Raw genomic sequence first — 19,508 nt, 5'->3', positions numbered from 1 at the left:
GAAGAGATTTTTCCAACCTGTCCGCGTTGAGAACACGAAACGACCTAAAGAGACCCCAGGTGACGGGCATTTTTAGGGTGTGATACAACTCTCTGGTCCTGTGCTAAAAAACTGTCAGCCTCTGTAGCACTAGTGCTATGTGCTAAAAAAGTTAACGTACAGCCCTGCTATTAACTCATTAAGTTTGTCTACGTTACTTAATAGATGTCATAAGATGTTTTCCAATGTTTCCCCACGACCTTCGTGCACTTTATATTGTAGTTTATTGCTTGAAAAAACATCGCTAGCTTTATGCTAATGCTAATCGCAACCGCGATATGCCAATCGCTAGCCCGAGTTGATAATGGCCGCGTTTCCCAGATTCGATCGTTCTTAAGGACTTAAGAAGGCTCTTAAGAAGGGTTCGGCTAAGAAGGAGCGCTAAGATACGGGTGTTTCCCAGATGCGTTCTTAACTGCCTTCTTAGGAGAACCTTAAGATCAAGCCAAAGAAGCTTCTTAAGAAGCTCTTAGTGGGAGCTGTCCACCGCGCTGCTGCTGTGCTGAATCAATCGATGCCAGGCAGATCGATCACCCACCTCTTTATGTGTGTGTGTGTGTGTGTGTGTGTGTGTGTGTGCTGTCAGACCGGGCTGTCCAGGCAAAGAGATCCAACGGCTGATCACTCTGGTGTCTCCACACATCCAGAGAGCAACCCACTGCCTCAGCCCGGAGGTGCAGCACAGAGTGATCAGCCCTTGGATCTCCGCACGGGGCAGCCGGTACTTTGCCTGGACAGCCCGGTCTGACAGCACGTCCAGTGGGGAGAAGTGCTGACGCACGTATGCATTTATGTATACCGTCTGGCTTCGCGCACGGCGACGCTGTTGGTTCGCAGCGAGAATGTGCTGTATTGCAGCCGTGGTTTCTCACACGCGCGGACTTTGGCAACGCATTTATATAGTGTAGCAGGTGAAGCCTCTCTGGATGAGGTTCAGCTGAGTTTAATACATCTGTTCCCTTGATATCTGTGAAATGCCACAGGGTTGTTGTTTTTTTATGTGTAGTACCATAAACTCATATATGCAGATGTTGCGGAAAAGTTAAACGTGTAATTCAATAAAAAGGTTTTTTTTCATCTACCATTTTCTATTTTTTTTTCTTGCACCAGTGGTCCGCAGCTATGAGCGCATTTCAACATTGAGCATTGTTTTATTATTTCGCAAAGTGGAGGATATAAATTTCCCTGACGCGGCTTGATCACTGAGCATTTGGTCGCTAAGAAGGCTGTTAAGAGTGGGTCAGCTCGATCTTACATTTCCTTCTTAGTGAAAGATCTTCTTAAGCTAAGAGCGACTCTGGGAAACGCATCCTTCTTTCACAGCGTTCTTAAGAGCGCTCCTAAGAAGATCTTAGCACTTAAGAGCTTCTTAACGAATCCGGGAAACGCGGCCAATTGCTTTATTAGCAACTGTTGTGCTTAGCTCATGCTAATCGTTAAAAGCTAAGTTTACATGTTGCATTTCATTTCTTTTTTATGCCATGTGAATTACTCATTTGTGTTAATAGCCACTGCAATGGGTAACAGTGCCATTAAGGTGTGGTATATTTCATGTTTGATTCAAGAAATTACACTATTGAGTATAAAAATTGTAATTCATCTGATGTTAAAGAGTTAAATATTAGAGAGGTGGATTAAAATAGCTAAAAATCGATGATATAAGTCAAATAGAGGTTAAAAAGGATGCATAAGTTATGTGTGTTAAAAATAATACTGTTGTGGATGGTAATTCATGAATAATTGGTTACATTTATGGTTAAACTAATTCATAGTAATTCATTTTAGTGTGTGTATGTGTTTCCTTGAAATTTGGTAATATATTTCATGCCTAGAGCTGAGAAAATGTTGAGCTCTCACAAGAAACTGAGACAGAATCAAATGAAGATCCTTACAACTTTGCACTTTCTGTTTAGGTTGTTTTTTTGTGCTAGTCTGATCAACTGTCAGAGAAATGGAGAGACAGAGAGAGAGAGAGAGACGATTAAGATGGCGAGCCCAGCCCAGCGATTCTGAGAGAGAGAGAGAGAGAGAGAGAGTTGGAGATGTGGTGTGGCCAGCCGCAGAACCTACCTTGAAGACTCCAGATCATCTGAATCACACATTCTGAGAACATTTAAGACACACACACTCTTCACCTACCCGGGTAGTAGAGATTTAGGATGAAGTACTTGAATGGACATTGATACAGAACATCCACAGCACCTGCTCAATGTTGAGCAGGTGCTGTTTATGGTGTTGATTGTATATACCTGTATATTTTGTGGCTCCTGGAGTCTTGTCTGTCCAAAATGAATTTCTCCCAAGGGAGACAATAAAGACTCAGATTCAAACTGAAATGGTGGCATTTTCTACTTGTTTTGGGGGGAATAATAGAAACTTTTAACTCTACACCATCCTGACCAGTCTGACCAAGCAAGACCAGCTTGACCAGCTTGACCAGCCCAACCAGTTAAGACCAGCTTGACCAGCCCGACCAGTTAAGACCAGCCTGACCATCTAGACCAGCTAAGATCAGCCCGACCAGTTAAGACCAGCTTGACCAGCTAAGACCAGCCTGACCAGCTTGACCAGCTAAGACCAGCCCGACCAGTTAAGACCAGCCTGACCAGCTAGACCAGCTAAGTCCAGCCTGACCAGCTTGACCAGCTTGACTTGACCAGCTAAGACCAGCCTGACCAGCTAAGACCAGCCTGACCAGCTGACCAAAACCTAGCTAAACCATCAAACCATCAAACCAGCTAAAACCAGCTTAACCAGCCTAAGCTGGTCTAAGCAGTTTTTTTTAGTAGGGGTAGCATTTGTTCATCCTTTAAACGCTGAAGCATTTTACTAGAGTTTTTTTAGTTTAACTACTTTACTGGCTAGAAAAATTAGTACATTTAGTAATTATAACTGGAACCAAAACAAGGTGATTATTTTGTAAGCATTCAAAAGCTGCAGCTCACAGACCCTATGGTTGCTAATACTATGTTCAGGCCATATATGTAGAAGTAACTGTCATTATGAAATGCCAACTTCAAGCCTTAACTGCAAAGGGTTTTCTGAAAAATAATTTTAGATGCTAAACTTGAAAACTATTTTAAACATACCACAAGAAATGTAGTATGGTTATGAAAAAGACTCAATTTAATACTGATACCTCTATATGACCTCCAGTAGCAAATAAGACCAAAAGTGACAAGATAGTGTATTTGTTATAGTTATTCGTAAAGCCTGTCAGTGCTTCTGATTCCAGCTTATCGTGGTTGGAGTTCTGAGCATGAATTCTGGAGCCTCACAGCATGAGAAAAGAAGCTGCTCTGTTGTCTGTTGGTATGGCATGGCACTAAAACAAAAGTTTATTTTGTGTAAGTACTTATATAGGACCTTTCTAGTCTTAGGGACCACTCAAACTGCTTTTCAACACAGGTCAGCATTTGCACACCGGTGGCAGAGACTACCATACAAGAGAGCCACTGGGAGCAATTTGGGGTTCAGTATCTTGCCAAAGGATACTTTGACCACTGACCTTCTGATTGAAAGGACTACTGTTCTACTCTCCTAAGCCAGAGCTGCTTGAGGTTCAACATCACACTACTGGATCGCGATTTTTTCAAAACTAGTTATGTCACAAAGTCCTGAAGGTATGTCCACATCTTAAACTCTTAATCCTTCAGCAGATGGCTGATGGCTGAACAGATATTGTCTTTGAATCTTTTCTTATTGCAAAGCATCATTAGTACTAATTACCTGTCCAGCTTAGCATCAAAAACACATGGTCTCTCATGTTATATTGGCAATTAATAGGAGTCTTCTTAAACATAATTGCACTGCTTGTGCTCCACTATCACCTCATGCTTAATTCCTCTTGCAGTGTGTCTGCATAGTTTGCTTGATTGTTTTCTATTTTAAAATAGTTTGTACTTTCTTGTTGCATGTCTGTACTGCATTTTTACGTTCAGGACCCCAGGAAGACTAGAGGCAAATCAAAGAGATTCTAATGGGGACTGTTTATTAAACATAAACATCAATATCAACATATATGTTGGCCAATATGCACCAATATTAAAACTTTATTTTATGCAGAAAAAAGGTCATTTATAATCATTAAATTCTGAGCAAAGTTTACTGTTTCAGTGCACTAATGGCTTTTTAGACAATTAGGTTTATTGTTCAAATTGTAGTATATCTTGTCTCCATTACATATTTAAGTCACATGTTTGATAGCCACATTTGAGCGACCACTGTAAAAAATGTGTGTATGGCAGCTGATATATCGATATCAGGTTTTACACCCTGTTATCGGTATCAGTATTGGCCCCAATAATAAAGTAACGGTTGGGCTCTCTCATCATTGTGCACAATGAGGCTCTAAATCAAAGTTAAGTCTTTTATGGGTATAGTGTCTTATTGGGGATGCTCCGTATTTTTAACGTTCACATGGCTGCATCATCCATCATATGACTGTCTTGAGTTCACTACAATCCATTCCATATGACATAAACACAAAATAACTCACATCACATCATTTTGGCCTGACTAGGGTGTAGACAGTGTGGATTGACCAAACACTTCTGTGACAAGGACAAAATCTCTATAGCTTCCCACCCATGAATGTTGCCAATTGCATTAAAAGTCACCCTGGAAGCACCACCAATGAGTATCTATAAGGATTATGTGGCTCTTTGCGGTAGTGTTGAGTGTTTGTCTCCTTGCAACACCCAAGGGGTGTATAAGGGGATAATTATTTATTGTATTAGATGATAATAACGCCACACTTGAAGAAGGGAAATGATAATCAATTCAATAATTCAGTCTCATAAAAGGTACTGAACTGCAGGGTTGGGGGTAACGCGTTCCAAATGCAACACGTTATAGTAATATGTTTCTTTTAGCAGTAACAGAGTAATAAACGCGTTACTAATAATATTTCAGTAATATATTACTACAGTTAAGTCCTATAATGCTTTACAATCCGCTTTACCAACCAAAGTGAAGCGTTTATTTTAGTTGAATTGTCCAATATTAAATAGACAGCATGTAGGTTCAAAAGCCTTTATTTAACACAAACAACAAACACAATGTACTGTATTTGTAAATGATGTGTGTGTGTGTGTGTGTGTGTGTGTGTGTGTGTGTGTGTGTGTGTGTGTGTGTCTGGGGAGCAAGAGGTTCCAAAATGCCAGGCTGCATGGCATGGACAAACAAAAACTACAAACAAAATGGCTGTCCACAGAGAACTACAACACCACCGACACAGAGTGGACTGGAGGAAACCTTTTGCTCCTCTTGTTCCTTGCTAAGTTAGCTCTGTACTAACTTGCCTCATGTTCCCCTGCTTGTGGAGTTAGCTGCCAAGCTTTGTGTCACAGCTGCTGGTGCTAACTGACCTTGAGTCCTAGTAGGTCCTCACAATGCTGCTTAGGAGAGAAGTTCTGTGGGCCTGCTGGACCAACAGCTGGCAGCTGTTGAGCCCAAGAGGGTTCAGGAGAAAGAGCTGGGGAGCAAGGCAGCCCCAGTGGGAGAAGAGAGAGAGCAAAGAGGGAGCTGGAGTTTTGATAACCTGGTCAGGGAGTGGTCCTTCGTCCTGACCAATAGTAGCTCAAAACTGGGTCTCTGGGCTCTTCAGTTCAGTTCAGAGTCAATTTTGAAACCCATGATGAACAAATTTATCATCAGTGCGGGGTCCAGCCATTGCACTTTTAAGTTGTATTAATTTCTTACAAACGTGTGCCTTTAATTACCAGAACATATCACTACTTTTATCTCATAAAACTGTAATTATGCAGCAACAAAGGAATTAGTTCTCTGTCATAGGGGTAGTGTGTGTAATGTGTAATGTGCAGCATCTGCATGCAGCCTCTGTAAGCAAGGCAGACAGTGTCATCTGGATGGAAGTTAACATGGTTAAACAGGCCTACTGAATATGAAGACAGTGAAGATGGCAGAACAAAATAACAGCCTTAAACCAAACAACAACAATACATGAAATATAAATTCATCGCTACTGGGGATGCTTATACTCTGAAGCCCTTGTGTGTGAAGTGGGGAGATGCTTTCAAAGAAACCTCAGGCTGAGCAGATGGTGGATTTAAAAGCAAAGGTGGAGGACATGGAAAATTGCTCCAGGAGATGTATTCTGTGGTTGACAGGACTACCAGAGGGATTGGAAGGAAACATCCCCACCAAATTTGTCGAAAATCTGCTGCAAAAGTTCTTGGGGACCGACAACTTTCCAAATAGAATAGGGCTCGAGTGTGCCCACAGGACGCTAGCTCCAAGGCCAAAGCCAAGTCAATCATCCCAGCCTTAATAATACAATTCCTATAGCAATACCAGAATAAAGAACAGGATTTGACACTGGCCCGACAGTGGGGCACGCTGTGACATGAAAACAACATCATCCGACTCTACCCCGACTACTCATTTGAACTTCAACAGAAAAGGCGGAGGTTTGATGAGACAAAGAATAACCTGCGGCAGAAGAAAGTGGATTACCGGCTGATTTATCCTGCTCGCCTACTGCTGAAACATGCAGGTAAACAGTAAGCTACACAGACCCAGATAAGGCCCACAAATTTGCTGAAAACCAGACTATGACACAGATCAACTACACACAAAGACATTTCTTTTATGAAAAAGTGAACAATTCACCTTACATTTGGTGCATATCATCTGGACTAATAGTAAAAAACATGCAAAATATTTTTCAGTTTCTTTAGCACCAGCTCCAGGGGCTTTGCCATCCTACATTTCCTCCAAAATGTAGATTAAGGAAAATAATCAACTCTTTTATAAAGAAACCCAAATAGATTATTTTAATCATATAAAAGACAATGGTCTTTGATTAAAATTATAGCTCAAAATTTTTAGTAATAATATGGTGCTGATAAGAGTTATTAAGCAACCGGCTAATTATTCGTCCACCGAGATAACAGCCTAGTCCATTCAATAATAAAAATAAACCAAAATAAAAAATGCATTGTAATTTAAGTAAAGCATTAGCAAAAATCTGAATGCGTTCAGTGACCGATCTGTGAAATGTACATTCACCCTTTGGGAAAGCGTGCAGGCAGTCTTCAGTTTCTTCAGTCCTGACTTTGTTTGGTCAGAACATAAAGGTTTAGCAGGCCACTGGCCTGAAATTTCTTGTCTCCAAGCATGCCTGAGCTGCCATTATGCAGCTGATGTCTGGGTGGGGGCCAGAGGCCCCCCTTGGTGGGGGTCAAGCCAGCAGAGGTGTGTCCCAGGTGGTGTCCAGAGGTGAAACGAAACTACTGTGGTAAGATGAGTGAAGATCATCCTTTGGGGTCTTGAGACTGGGAGGTGACGTGTGATGTCATCAGAGGTGACACTTCATTCCTTCCTTGTGTCCCCCTCAGTTGTCAAACTTTTATTTAACTTAAAGCTATGGTCTACGATTTGAAAGATTGATCATTATCATTAACATTATTTAGATGGTGGTTATGGTCCAATAGTACGACCTACACAATGTGAAGAGTAAAAGGAACCAAATAAATTCATTCTCTCTAGCGCCTGCAAAACTGAAAAGAAATTGATCCAATAGGAGCCATGCGGGCCGCATGGCTCCTATTGGATCAATTTTCCAATCCAATCCCCTCGCTCACTCTCCTGCTTCTGGTCACGTCTCGTCCCGACCCACTTCCGCATTTGAAACTACAAGCGGACAAGAGGTTTGTTTGGCCCTGAGCAGTTGCCTCTGCTCGCCCCACTGACAAAGAGTCAAAGAAAGAAAGTCTGTCACTGAAAAGACACAAAGTGGAGATGTGAAATAAAGAGGGCTCAAACTCGAATAAACATTGGGTCATCATTTGAACGGTGGCAAAAGGTCCGTGAAGATATGGACCCGATGCTGATACAGCGGAGTTTCTGTTGAACAGGTAATCTTTTGTCTTTATTGTGGATGTTGTGACACAGATAACTTTCATGCCGGTGCTGGCTTACAACTGTGAAGCTGCCGTTAGTTTGTTTCTGTGTTATTAGACGGTGTCAAGACAATTTCTGTCTCTGCAGTATTGTCAACACTTGTTTATTTGTTCGACAGAGACGTTAGCCTTGTAAGTTAAAAACAAGCTAACATTGCTATCATGTTTACACTAAATCAGCCTATTTATTTGCTCGTGGCAGCTAAATGAAGCAGCAAGTGGAAAATAAATGAAACCCTCCACTTCGCGTTGGGGTTTCATTCATCCTGTCCGGATTTATTTCTCCATAACAACCTCTTGCCTGGTCACTACTCAACTGTTTTGCTAACCCTCCTCCCGGTCTTGTCCTATTTGTTTTCAACGAAGCCTTTGCTAAATCAATATGATGGATTATCATTCATGCGTTACGATGTGTGTATTTGTGTGTCTTATCGATCATAAACAAGAGATTACGGCACGTTTGTGTCATGGTGCTACTCAGACAACAGCTGGGACACAGCTGGTCCAAGGCTCATGCAGGTTTAGTTTTCAGCCACAATGTGAGAGCGATTGTTATGATTAAAGCTAACAGCAGCATCTGTTAGTCTCTTGGTCTCTTGTTAGCTTTCTCCTTGTTATCCCAGTACCAGCTTTTTTCAAACCTTTCAAATCGTAGACCAGAGCTTTAACTCAGCGGTGCATGAGTCCACAGGGCACGATCTGATATCACCAAGTAATTAACAGCCCAGGATCAATGTCAAAGTTGTTCGCCCAGGAGTGCTGTAACCCTAACCTCTAACCCTAACTTTGACATTGATCCTGGGCTGTTAATTACTTGGTGATATCAGGAACATCAGTCCACAGGAGTGGAGCATCCGGGCATGAAGCGATGGTCCCATCCAGCATCCCAAGAAACCTTTGAAGCTCTTTGAGGTTCTGAGGGACAGGGAAGTCCTGTATGGTCGTTGTCTTCTCAGTGTCAACTTCCACTCAGAAGAAACAATGTGGCCCAAAAACTTCAGTGAGGTATGGAAGAACTGGCTCTTTTTCATGTTCACAATAAGATTAGCCTCTCATAGCTTGTCAAGTACTGCTTGGATGTCATAGCAGTTCAAATGTCATCCAAATACACAAAACAGGTTTTTCCCCATGGGTCCCCAAGGACTAGCTCTATCAGCCGCGGCTGTCTCTGTCCATTTGGACTTGCCAGAAGCTGCTATTGAGGTCCAAGGTAGTGAACACCACAGCTACAGCCAACGATTCCAATATTTCCTTGATGTTTGTTAAGGGATAGGCATCTGTGTAAGTAGCTGTATTCATTTTCCTGTAGTCCACACAGAACCTAGGTTTTAGGTCAGATTTTTTAGGCACCAAGACCACTGAAGCAGCAGATGGAGATATAGATGACTCTATGGTGTCTTTTTCCAACATTTCCTCCAGGTACTCTTTAATTACCTGAAGCTTTGATGGTGACACACGATATGGCTTTGATATGGAATTGTGCGTGTTGTGGGTGGAGAAAATGCAAATATATTAATTTAGCACACACAAAGTGATTTATCAAACCTGAAGGCAATTTTGCCAAATGAAACTGCATCCATATCTAACACGTCTCAAAGGGAGGTGCAAATGGTTTGTATGCGTAATTGCGCACACATGGCTGCCGTTATTGTTGCAAGAAGGAGACGCCGAAACAATGGAATGAGACGCCGAGAACGCATTTTTCACCCTCGTGTGAACATCTTTGGGATGAATGAGGAAACTATCATTAGAACATATGGCCTATCCAGACTTGCCATTTTGGAGCTGTTGGAGGAACTCAGAGCGGATTTGGAGCCAGCTACGAGAAGGAGTCACAAAATACCTGCAATAACAAAACTCCTTGCAAGTTTACTATTATTATTATATTTATATTATTATACGCCAATTTTTCTTTTGTTGTTCTTCTGATGTTTTGGTATCTCCTTTTCACTTCACGACCGTCAGATTCCTTTGCTGCAGCTCACTGAAATGTTTATTCGCTTCCTCTACCAACACTTCTAATTCCAAAGGGTCGAATTTCACTTTGCGCTTTCACTTTCTCAAACTCGCCAAGCTGGAGTGTGTAAGTTATTTCTAGCGTCATTTGGTCAAAAATCAGTAATAACCTTTCAGCATATTGTAAATCATAGTGTTATGACAGAACACTGGACTTCTGTGTCTCCTCTTGGCTCTGTATTCAGGCTTTAAAAAATCAGTGCCGTGACGGCAGTGTTCAGCCAATCACAGTTAATTTTACAAAGCAAGCTGTTTTGGGCGTTCCTATTGGTTGCTCGACCAAAGTCGATGCCAATCACCTTCCATCGGTGGTAAAGATGCAACGGAGGACGTCCAGGCAGGAAAAGCCACTATCCCGGCATTACCAACAAAGGCGTACACGGCTAAGCAAGCCAAAAAAAGGAAGACCGATGTAGAGAAACGAGAGTCTAAGAGGGAGAGTGACAATAGACGGAATAAATCGCGTGTAAACATTGGACAAGCATATCCAAGGTGGAGAGAGCTTAGCGTAAGCATCGGGCTGAAGTTGGATGCTGAGCTTGCTGTTCTTCTCCTGGACAGGTGAGCCTCCAATACAAGTTTTACGTAGCTGATAATCTAAATGTGTGGTAGTAATTGGCTGTGTAGTTGAAATGACTGTGAATCTAATAAAGCAGGCGGTTTGTGGTCACAATTGATGAGTAATGTTGTGAGTTGATTAGCTTTATGCTCACCGTAGCCAAAGGCTCATGACAGCTACAAGCAAGTCAGAGCCAAAGTCAACGTCAAATGTAATGTCAGTAGGGTTATATATACACGACATACAGAGGACGTGTGCCGTGTAGATATGGATGTGACAGTTATTTATTTTCAGGTTGCGGTGCTGTATAAGTATCATGTCAGTATGACAAATATCATAGCATTATTAGTGCCAGACATGCTGAGACGTTAGCAAGAAATAATTGTTGTCGGTTTCTATCGGTCTTCTAAACGATGCAAAAGTAATGTTTGTTTGTTCATGCGTTCAATTTGTTCACGAGAGAAAGGTAAAGTACTTTCTTACCTGTAATTCGGCCACGGCAAGTGTATGACATAAAAGCTCCGACGTGAATATTCATAGCGCTAGCGCGCATCCACGAGAGTGGAAAGTGAAAGTGTGGAGCTACAGAGTCGAAACAGGGAGGGGAGGGGGGAGCACAGTTGTTTCCATCCCAGTCTCATGCGTTTTTCACATATTCTACAAACTCCAGCTTTAAGTGCTTACATCTAGGGTTTTCCACCACTGAATAAGGTTGTATGTCTTATGCTACAATACCCCTATAGCACTAGTTATTGCTTTAGTGCGAGTTGAATTTTGTGGAAGCATAGCTCTTAATGAGTATGGAAGGGTTGGCTGTGCCAATGCTGTAGTTTTCTCAGTTAATTTCTACTTCTTTATGATGCCTGCGGAGATGTCCTGCCATATTTGTTGTGTTGCCTGTGGAAGCGTATGCTACATGCACATAACATAGCTTACAAACTGTGGTTTGCGTGAATGTTGTTGACATAACTCACCTGGAATGCCAAACATTTCCACACCAGTGATTTCAGAGAAGCAGGAAGGGGTTCAAGTTCAATTTATGTGTCCCCTATATCAGCAGTTGCCTTGGTGTCTTTTCATTGGCTGCAGCTTCAGGTTAGAGGAAGTAACATTAACTCGCCGCACTACAACATGATGTTTTTGTTTTTTTCCTCTTGGCATGCCTGCTGGACGTAATACTGGGGGCGTGGCTAAATCCTCGATTCCACCTTTGATTTCGAAGGTTGAGATTATGACGTCATTTCGATCGATATCCGACTTACAATCAAGATCGTGACACCCCTAATGGTCAGTAACCTATTCGTCACAGTATTAATGTAATGTACCTTGATTATTTTACGCTACGTTTAAATTATCTCCATACCAAACATGCAAATAATGACAAGAGAAAATAACTATCAATAAGATTATCTTTTCTCGCTCCTCTGTGCTTACGAGACAATTTGAATAATTGATAACAGACGAGCCCAGACTCAGAGGGGAATAGCACTAGTGTATCATGACAAAATATTGGTGAAATGAACTAGTTTCCTGGCAGATAATGTGTTATATAGAGGCTGTGTGTCAGTGCCCCGTCACTCGCATTATATGGATTATCTAATTTCGTCCAAACGACTTCAAATGACACCAAAGTTATCTGGGTGAGTAAATGATCATATTTTTTGCTAGAAATAAGGTCCAGGTTGTAAAAAACGGTAGTTATCCTATAAAGCTCGATGGCTGTTTTGCTGCCAGTGGATCTGGTGCTCTAAAGACAGTAAATTGATTAAATGAAGAAGGAGGATTATCTTCAAATTCTTCTGGAAAACCTAAATCATCAGCCAGAAGATTGGGTCTTGGGTGCAGTTGGGCTTTCCAACAGGACTTCCATCCATCCATCCATCCATCCATCCATCCATCCATTATCTGAAACTGCTTATCCTTTTCAGGGTCACGGGGGACCTGACATTGGGCGACAATTAACATAACTTTTTTTGCATGTCTTTGGACAGGACCATGATCTCAAATACACATCAATGTGGTAAAGGAATGGCTAAATCACGCTAGAATTTAAGTTTTGGAATGGCCTTCCCAATCCAGAATGTGTGGACTTTGCTTTGCCAGGAGGCTAACAAATTTAGCTGAACACAGAGCTGAACACCAATTCTGCCAAGAGGATTTGTTAAAAATTAAGCTTGTCTGTGGCTATCAGGAGTGCCTAATTGAGGGGGAAATGGCCAAGGGACATTTAGTCAAATATTAGGATAACTGTGTATATTTTTGACCCAGCAGATTTGGTCACATTTTCAGAAGACCTATTTATTAATATTCATTATTGAACCAAACACATGAATGTTTTTTGTGTAAAAGTAGTGTGTTCTATTACATTACAGAAAAAAATAGAGTTGTTGTAATCATTGGAAACTCAAGACTGCTGTGATATACATACAAGTCGATGTGAACTTTTGACCATGACTATATACTGTATACCCCAACTTATCACCACCAGCATTTTTCCAGATCTAGGATCCACATCAAATTGTACTCATTTATAGATATCAGCCACATAAATATGTATACCTAAAATACCTAAAAAATAAAAAATTTTCATCATGATCCATGCATTTTTCCATGAGAAATTAACAAAAATATAGAAAACAACTCATCTCTCACAAAGTTAAAGAAGGTAGCAAAAATTCCTAAATCCGTCCCTTTGTCCCGATCAGCACCAATGTTTAATGGGGGTTTTGTGGAAATCCTTCCAGTAGTTTTTGTGCAATCTTGCTGAAAAAACAAGCAACCAACCAACAAATGGACACAGGAGAAAACATAACCCCTTGGCAGAGATAAATATAGCAAATTTAAAAAGTTAGGGACTTATATTTGCTGGTGATATTTGCAGGTGATAAATTATTTCATTTAAGGAAAAGACTACTTTCTTCTCTCACCCACGTACAACTTACTCCACAATAGATTTTTTTTCTCATGTCTCCTGTCTCGTGTTTTTCTCAGGTGAACCAGCTATAATTTTTTATAAATTACATAGTTTTAACTTACCAAGCACAAAAGAGAACAGTAATGAAGTGATTTTTGGAATTTATTGAGGGTTGTATTGATGACATTAGATAACCTGGAATGTCTTTTAAGCTTGTAAGAGGGTGTCTTATTCAATACAGCTCTGTGATGTAAAAAGATGAGAGGGATGAATTACTGAAGTCAGCAAATGTTGTAAATTAACTTTTATCTGAATGGTCTCTTGGAAGATACAGCAAGACGTGACGATTTTAATAGTTCAAACAAGGGTTTTAATCTTGTACATGAGGAGCATTCACAGAGCAACACGCAGATCAGTTACAAAGTGAAGACTGACTTTCTAAGGAGGAAATCAGGGTATTTATCTCTCTCTCTCACACTCTGGGTGTGTTATCACTATAACAGCTGCTCATTCAAGCCCTCCTACAGAGAGGAGAGTGTTTACCTTCAGTGATTCTTGATACCTTACTTAGGTCATAAAACAGACAAAAAACAAGTAATAAAACAAGGTCATATCAAGAGGTCACAAACTACAGGTCACAGTTCACATTTAACAGTCTCTCTCAAGAGGGCTGTGTAACATCAATTCACCTTCTTCTACATGTAGAACAAAATTCTCATCACATATCCCTCCTGTTTATGCTGATTTTAAGCATAATTATTACATACATTTTGTGGAGTGTGAGAGTGAAAACCCTATCAGGCAGTTCAAAACATTCTAGTTTACCATTATCCTTCTAGATAGGGAAACTCTCTCACGGTTCCGCTGCCTCGGCAACCACACACAGGTACTCCATTCATCAAGGCACAGAAGTTATAAGAATAACATAAGTTCAAAAGCTTTTTACTACAATGTTACCCCTAAAACAAAATATAAGCATCCTCACCACGCTGGTCTTGGTGACTACTCTAGCACTAGTTTCTCCTACACAATCATGTGCTATTCCATCTGCTTCATTTGGCAGCAAGGTTGATGGATTCAATGTAGTACATCTCTCTATAGTGAGATGTGGCTGCAACAGTAGAATAGTCATGCAACTTAAGATGTCGTACTGGTGACATAAAAACTATTTTGTTCTGCATGCTCCTGTGTCGCATAGGAAACAAGTTTCATGACTATCAACTAACAAGGTGACTATCAGGTTTTTTATTCATGCTCAAAGATACTTCACCACTTTCTAGCGAGCATACTTCTTCCTCATCTTCTGTGTCTCGATGTGTGTGTGTGTTTGTGCATGACCTGGTTTGTTGGCTAGTCATGCCGATAAATCATTCTCTCGTCTGGGTGTCCCTCCTCCTCCCACCAGCCTCCTTGACCTCTGTCCCTTGGAACTGTACATTCTCGAGTCCAAGGTCCATATTTGCCACAATTATAGCAGCTCTCATCTCCTTCAATTCTCCATCCTCCCCGTCCTCCTCCTCTTCCTCTTCCTCTCCAGCCTCCACGTTTGACATTACCTCGAAAATACACATCAGCAAATGTATTAGCATAATTTTGATCATCATCATCATCCATGACAAATACTTCACCTGCCTTTATTCCACCTTTCTTGGCTTTCTTTTCTCTCAGTACGTTCTCTGCATGTACTGCATGGTCGGCTTGTATACCAGCTGCTCCAACACCTATTAGGTGTTTCTTTACAAACTGTGAGATCTCTGGCTTCATTCCATTCAGGAATGCATTTTTTAACTGCATATTGTAGGGACCATTGTCAGCATTATCCTGTTGCATACCGCTGTTTGCTGCAAACACTATTTTCAGTCTCTCTAGGTAGATTAACACACCTTCATCTGTATCTTGTACACACCGTGCTATTTTGCTATAATCTGCTCTTCCCTGGTAATGAGTTATTATTCTTTGGACCAAAGCATTAACTCGGACAGTCCATTGAGGATCTCCATGTGGTATGGTAGTATTATTACGGAATGGATCCCATGCTCCTTTAATCAAACACCAATCTTGCTTTACCATGCACCTTAGTATTCTTTCTGTCTCTAAGGTGTTCAACTGGAAACTTTCACACAATCTTTCAAATTGTTCTCTAAACTCTCCTGTGTTTTCCCTCGGGTGCGGAACGCCGCATGCTGCGTCTTTCACGTCACCCTCTGTCCATGCTCTATTCACTCTAATTGTTGCATCTTGCCCATCCCCAGCTCTCGGGTTAGGCATTTCTATCAGCGGATACGATTCTTCTATGTCATCATTTAAACTCACTGACTCCTTTGGAGGAGAGAGTATAGGCATGGGAAAAGGGTTATAAGAATCATACCAATTTCCCGACCTTGTTGTCTTTGGACTTCCTAAGGCCCTTTCTGTCGGTGTAGGAGCGGAGAGAGTAGGTGCAGAGGGAGAGGGAGGGGGAGGAATTGGAGCTGCGGCTGCGGCAGGAGGTGGTGGTAGTTGAAGGTTGAGGTACGGCGGAGGAACGGGATGGAGACCCAGGGGCACATAATCGTCATCTTCCTGTTTATCTCGGTTGAAGTACAAAACAGGATAAAGTTTATTACCTCCTGAATCTTTTTCCGTTTCCTTTTTCTCTTTTTCTACCTGACTTTTCCTTTCTTCAACTTCTCTTTTCTCCCTTTCTTCTTTACGTTCTCACTTCCTTTTCTTTCTGCTTCTGCATTCCTCTCTTTCTTGCTTCTGCCTCATTTAACCATGCCTTTGCCTGCGTGTATCCTTCTTTGTTCTGTCTCTTCTTACTTCCCTTTGACTTTATGTCTACTCTATGTCTTCTACCAGATCTCTGCACTCATCTACCTGTACCTTTCCTCTAAACCCATACTTTTTTTCCCACCTTTTTATATATTTTACATTGTCCTGTGCCTTTTGACCCATTCGTTTTACATCTCCTTCATATTGAACCTCATCAGGTTCACAACAACATTTACAACAACTATTACTATTTCCCATTTTGATCCCTCTTTTTTTAAATGTATTTTTATTTTAACGTTATATTTTATTCTACCGGTCTTTTCATTTCTTTTCCTGTGGGGACTCTAACCCTCACTTTTTTCTGTGGGGACTCTAACCCTGACGTGTTTTTGTTTACTCAGGCTTAAGGGATTAATTTAAACTTTGTCCTTCCAAAGACAGTTTTCTAAGAGATAATTTGGTCTCCCAAGTCCCTGACTTGCTTTTTCCAATTAAGAGATACCTGCTCTCCCAAGTCCCTGACTTGATTTTTAAAAAAATGTATTTATTCATTTATCCAATTAAGAGATACCTGCTCTCCCTAGTCCCTGACTAGATTATCTTTTTTTATATCCAAATTATAAGAGATCCCTGATCTCCCAAGAAATGAAGAAATGAATTCTTACTCTTTTTGGTGAATTGAGCCCCTGACTCAATGTTTGCCTGGCTGGTCCGTCTCCCCTCTGGTTAACCCCGTCACTGTCCCACTCGCCAGGGGACCTGGCCTCCCTTACCAAACGAGGCTTTAGGAGCCCTGCGGTGGAGGTCTTTCCAAGAGTTTTTTAACTCTGCCTTGCAAGGTCTTCAGGTCCTCTGGTGTGGAGAGAGAGACAGATATTGGGGCCCCACGTTGTTGCGCCAAAGTTTGTTAAAATAATTCTGCGTTAATTTAGAACTGGAGGAAGGAGATCGGAGTCAGCTCAAAGTTCAAACGGGTTTTAATCTTGTACAAGAGGAGCATTCACAGAGCAACACGCAGATCAGTTACAAAGTGAAGACTGACTTTCTAAGGAGGGAATCAGGGTATTTATCTCTCTCTCTCACACTCTGGGTGTGTTATCACTATAATAGATGCTCATTCAAGCCCTCCTACAGAGAGGAGAGTGTTTACCTTCAGTGATTCTTGATACCTTACTTAGGTCATAAAACAGACAAAAAACAAGTAATAAAACAAGGTCATATCAAGAGGTCACAAGCTACAGGTCACAGTTCACATTTAACAGTCTCTCTCAAGAGGGCTGTGTAACATCAATTCACATTCCTCTACATGTAGTACAAAATTCTCATCACAACAGTTGTAATTGTCACCAGTGTTTGTATAATAACTCACTGTATTCCTCTACTAAAACAATTACTACTGATTAGTCGAAACAACAGGAAACACCATTGACAATTCAATTAATGGTTTAGTCATACATCCCATAAAAGTCCAAAGCATGCTCTTAAATCTGGGTATATGCGTGTTTTTTTCTCATTGTTGTTAATTAAATACCTTTGTTTTTATGGTGTGTGTTGGTCAACCATAAGCAAATTAGAAATATTGGTTAATGTTTGCTAATCTGTTATATGTTGATGTGTACATTTTGTGTTTTAATACATTTTGTACATTTATTTGCTAATGAAAAAAGTGCTGCAGTAGACTGGCTCAAGTTGGACTTTGTGGCAGAATACCTGGATCAAATCCAACTTCGTGGTAATCAATTAAAAAATCAAGAATATGCACATTTTGACAACATCTTTACCTTAGCCAGAGCAGGACGAACAATTACATCATCAGTGTCACATTTTTTTCTGTTTTTAGTACAAAGAAAAGCATCATGCATACAACTCTATTGGCATTTGTTTCAGAGATGGAACTCCATCCACTGGAGTCTCGCGGAAGACTGATGTGGTTGTCAAGGCAACCGCATACATGGAGCAAAGCTAAGGGGAGCTAGCTAACTTTAGCATGTCTCCAGGCCACAATCCCAACACACTGACGCTCAAGGAAAACCCATTGTATCTGTCATTTATTAACAGTGGCAGCTTGGACACACCGAGTGAGTCGGTCATAATTTTGGAGTTTGCTTGCATGTTAGACCACGTTACCTGTCCTACTAAATAATTTGACTTTTTGCTAACGTTCGTTGTATTGCAGGCTGTGTTGCCAGTTTGATTTGAATACAAGGGAACTGCAGTACAGATGCAGTCACTGTCTGTCAAGCACCCTAATGTTAACGTAGTAGCGGCTAATGTTAATTAACATCACGTTATAAACGTCAACTTTAATTAACTGACGTTTGAATCAATGACAGTCGGGGCACGTCTGTCAGTCACGTAACAGTCTTGTACAGTAATGTTTACTAAGGGAGACTGTTACCTCTGAGCCAAACAAGTTCATTCATAGCCTCACCCACATTTCACACATTTCTGTAAATACATTTATGCAGCTACTGGTACCTCAGTTAGCTACGGTTACAGTTGTATTGTAATTTGACAATTTTTAAATGAAGACTTCGAAGTAAACTAAGTAGCTAGCCTTGGTAAAACACGCAGAAGCATGAAGTTTTCTTTTCCTATTTAATGGAATGCAGGACTTATTTCTCTTTGCTAAGTGGCAGGCAGCAGCTCAGTGCATCGCATTGCTTTAAATTGTAGGACATAGCCAATTAGGACTGTACAAATCAACCTCTTCGACCAACCTGCGAGTGCCCCTGTCATGCATTTATTAAGTCAAAAGCAAGACGAAGCTGCAGTGGAGACAAGGCAATGCTGGAACCTAGAAGTGATCTTTCAGGGGGTTTTTTTAATTTTTTTATTTTATAACAGACTCAGCTTCCATCAACCCCTCCGCCTAGTTTGTCCCCTGTACTCTCTCTCCATACCACTATTAACCTTCCATCGCATTCCATGCATTTCTGGGAAGGTGGTTACTATGTGGCAGCATCATGCAGCCTGGCTGAATGCAGAGGTTCAGGCAGCGATGTGCCATTGTTATCGCCAGTTTAAGCACACCGGTGCATCCAGAAGAGCATATGGGCGCCCATGCTTTGCACACCGAAGCTTACCTTGCTTTGGCCGATCTGTCGTAATTCCATCCGGTCCCAGCCCCTAGATCCTCGACGCCTGCAGCGGGATAATTCCTCTCCATGAAATAAAGGGCTGGATGATGATGGGCAGATAGCGAGGGGGAGGGGAGGGAGTAATGTCTTCTCTGTGCTTGCTTCAGTTTATTTCTCCGCTCGACGAGCCTGTAGACTCGGGAAGGAGAGGGAGCCAGATA

The 19,508-nt window shown here is 41.3% G+C and overlaps 1 protein-coding gene across 1 annotated transcript in view; it reads right to left on the bottom strand.

The window, feature by feature from the left end:
- The window catches only part of prr12b (proline rich 12b), a 60,312-nt gene extending 40,843 nt beyond the window's left edge, over positions 1 to 19,469 (bottom strand). Inside the window, 1 exon segment of the mRNA XM_084370938.1 lies at positions 19,294 to 19,469. Coding sequence (XP_084227064.1) covers positions 19,294 to 19,376 — 83 coding nt within the window. The 5' untranslated portion in view covers positions 19,377 to 19,469.
- Positions 19,470 to 19,508: the final 39 nt, after the last annotated feature.

The sequence above is a fragment of the Pagrus pagrus genome (assembly GCF_965226575.1).
Source record: "Pagrus pagrus genome assembly, chromosome: 13".
NCBI lineage: Eukaryota > Metazoa > Chordata > Actinopteri > Spariformes > Sparidae > Pagrus > Pagrus pagrus.
This window is presented reverse-complemented; position numbering and strand designations above follow the sequence as displayed.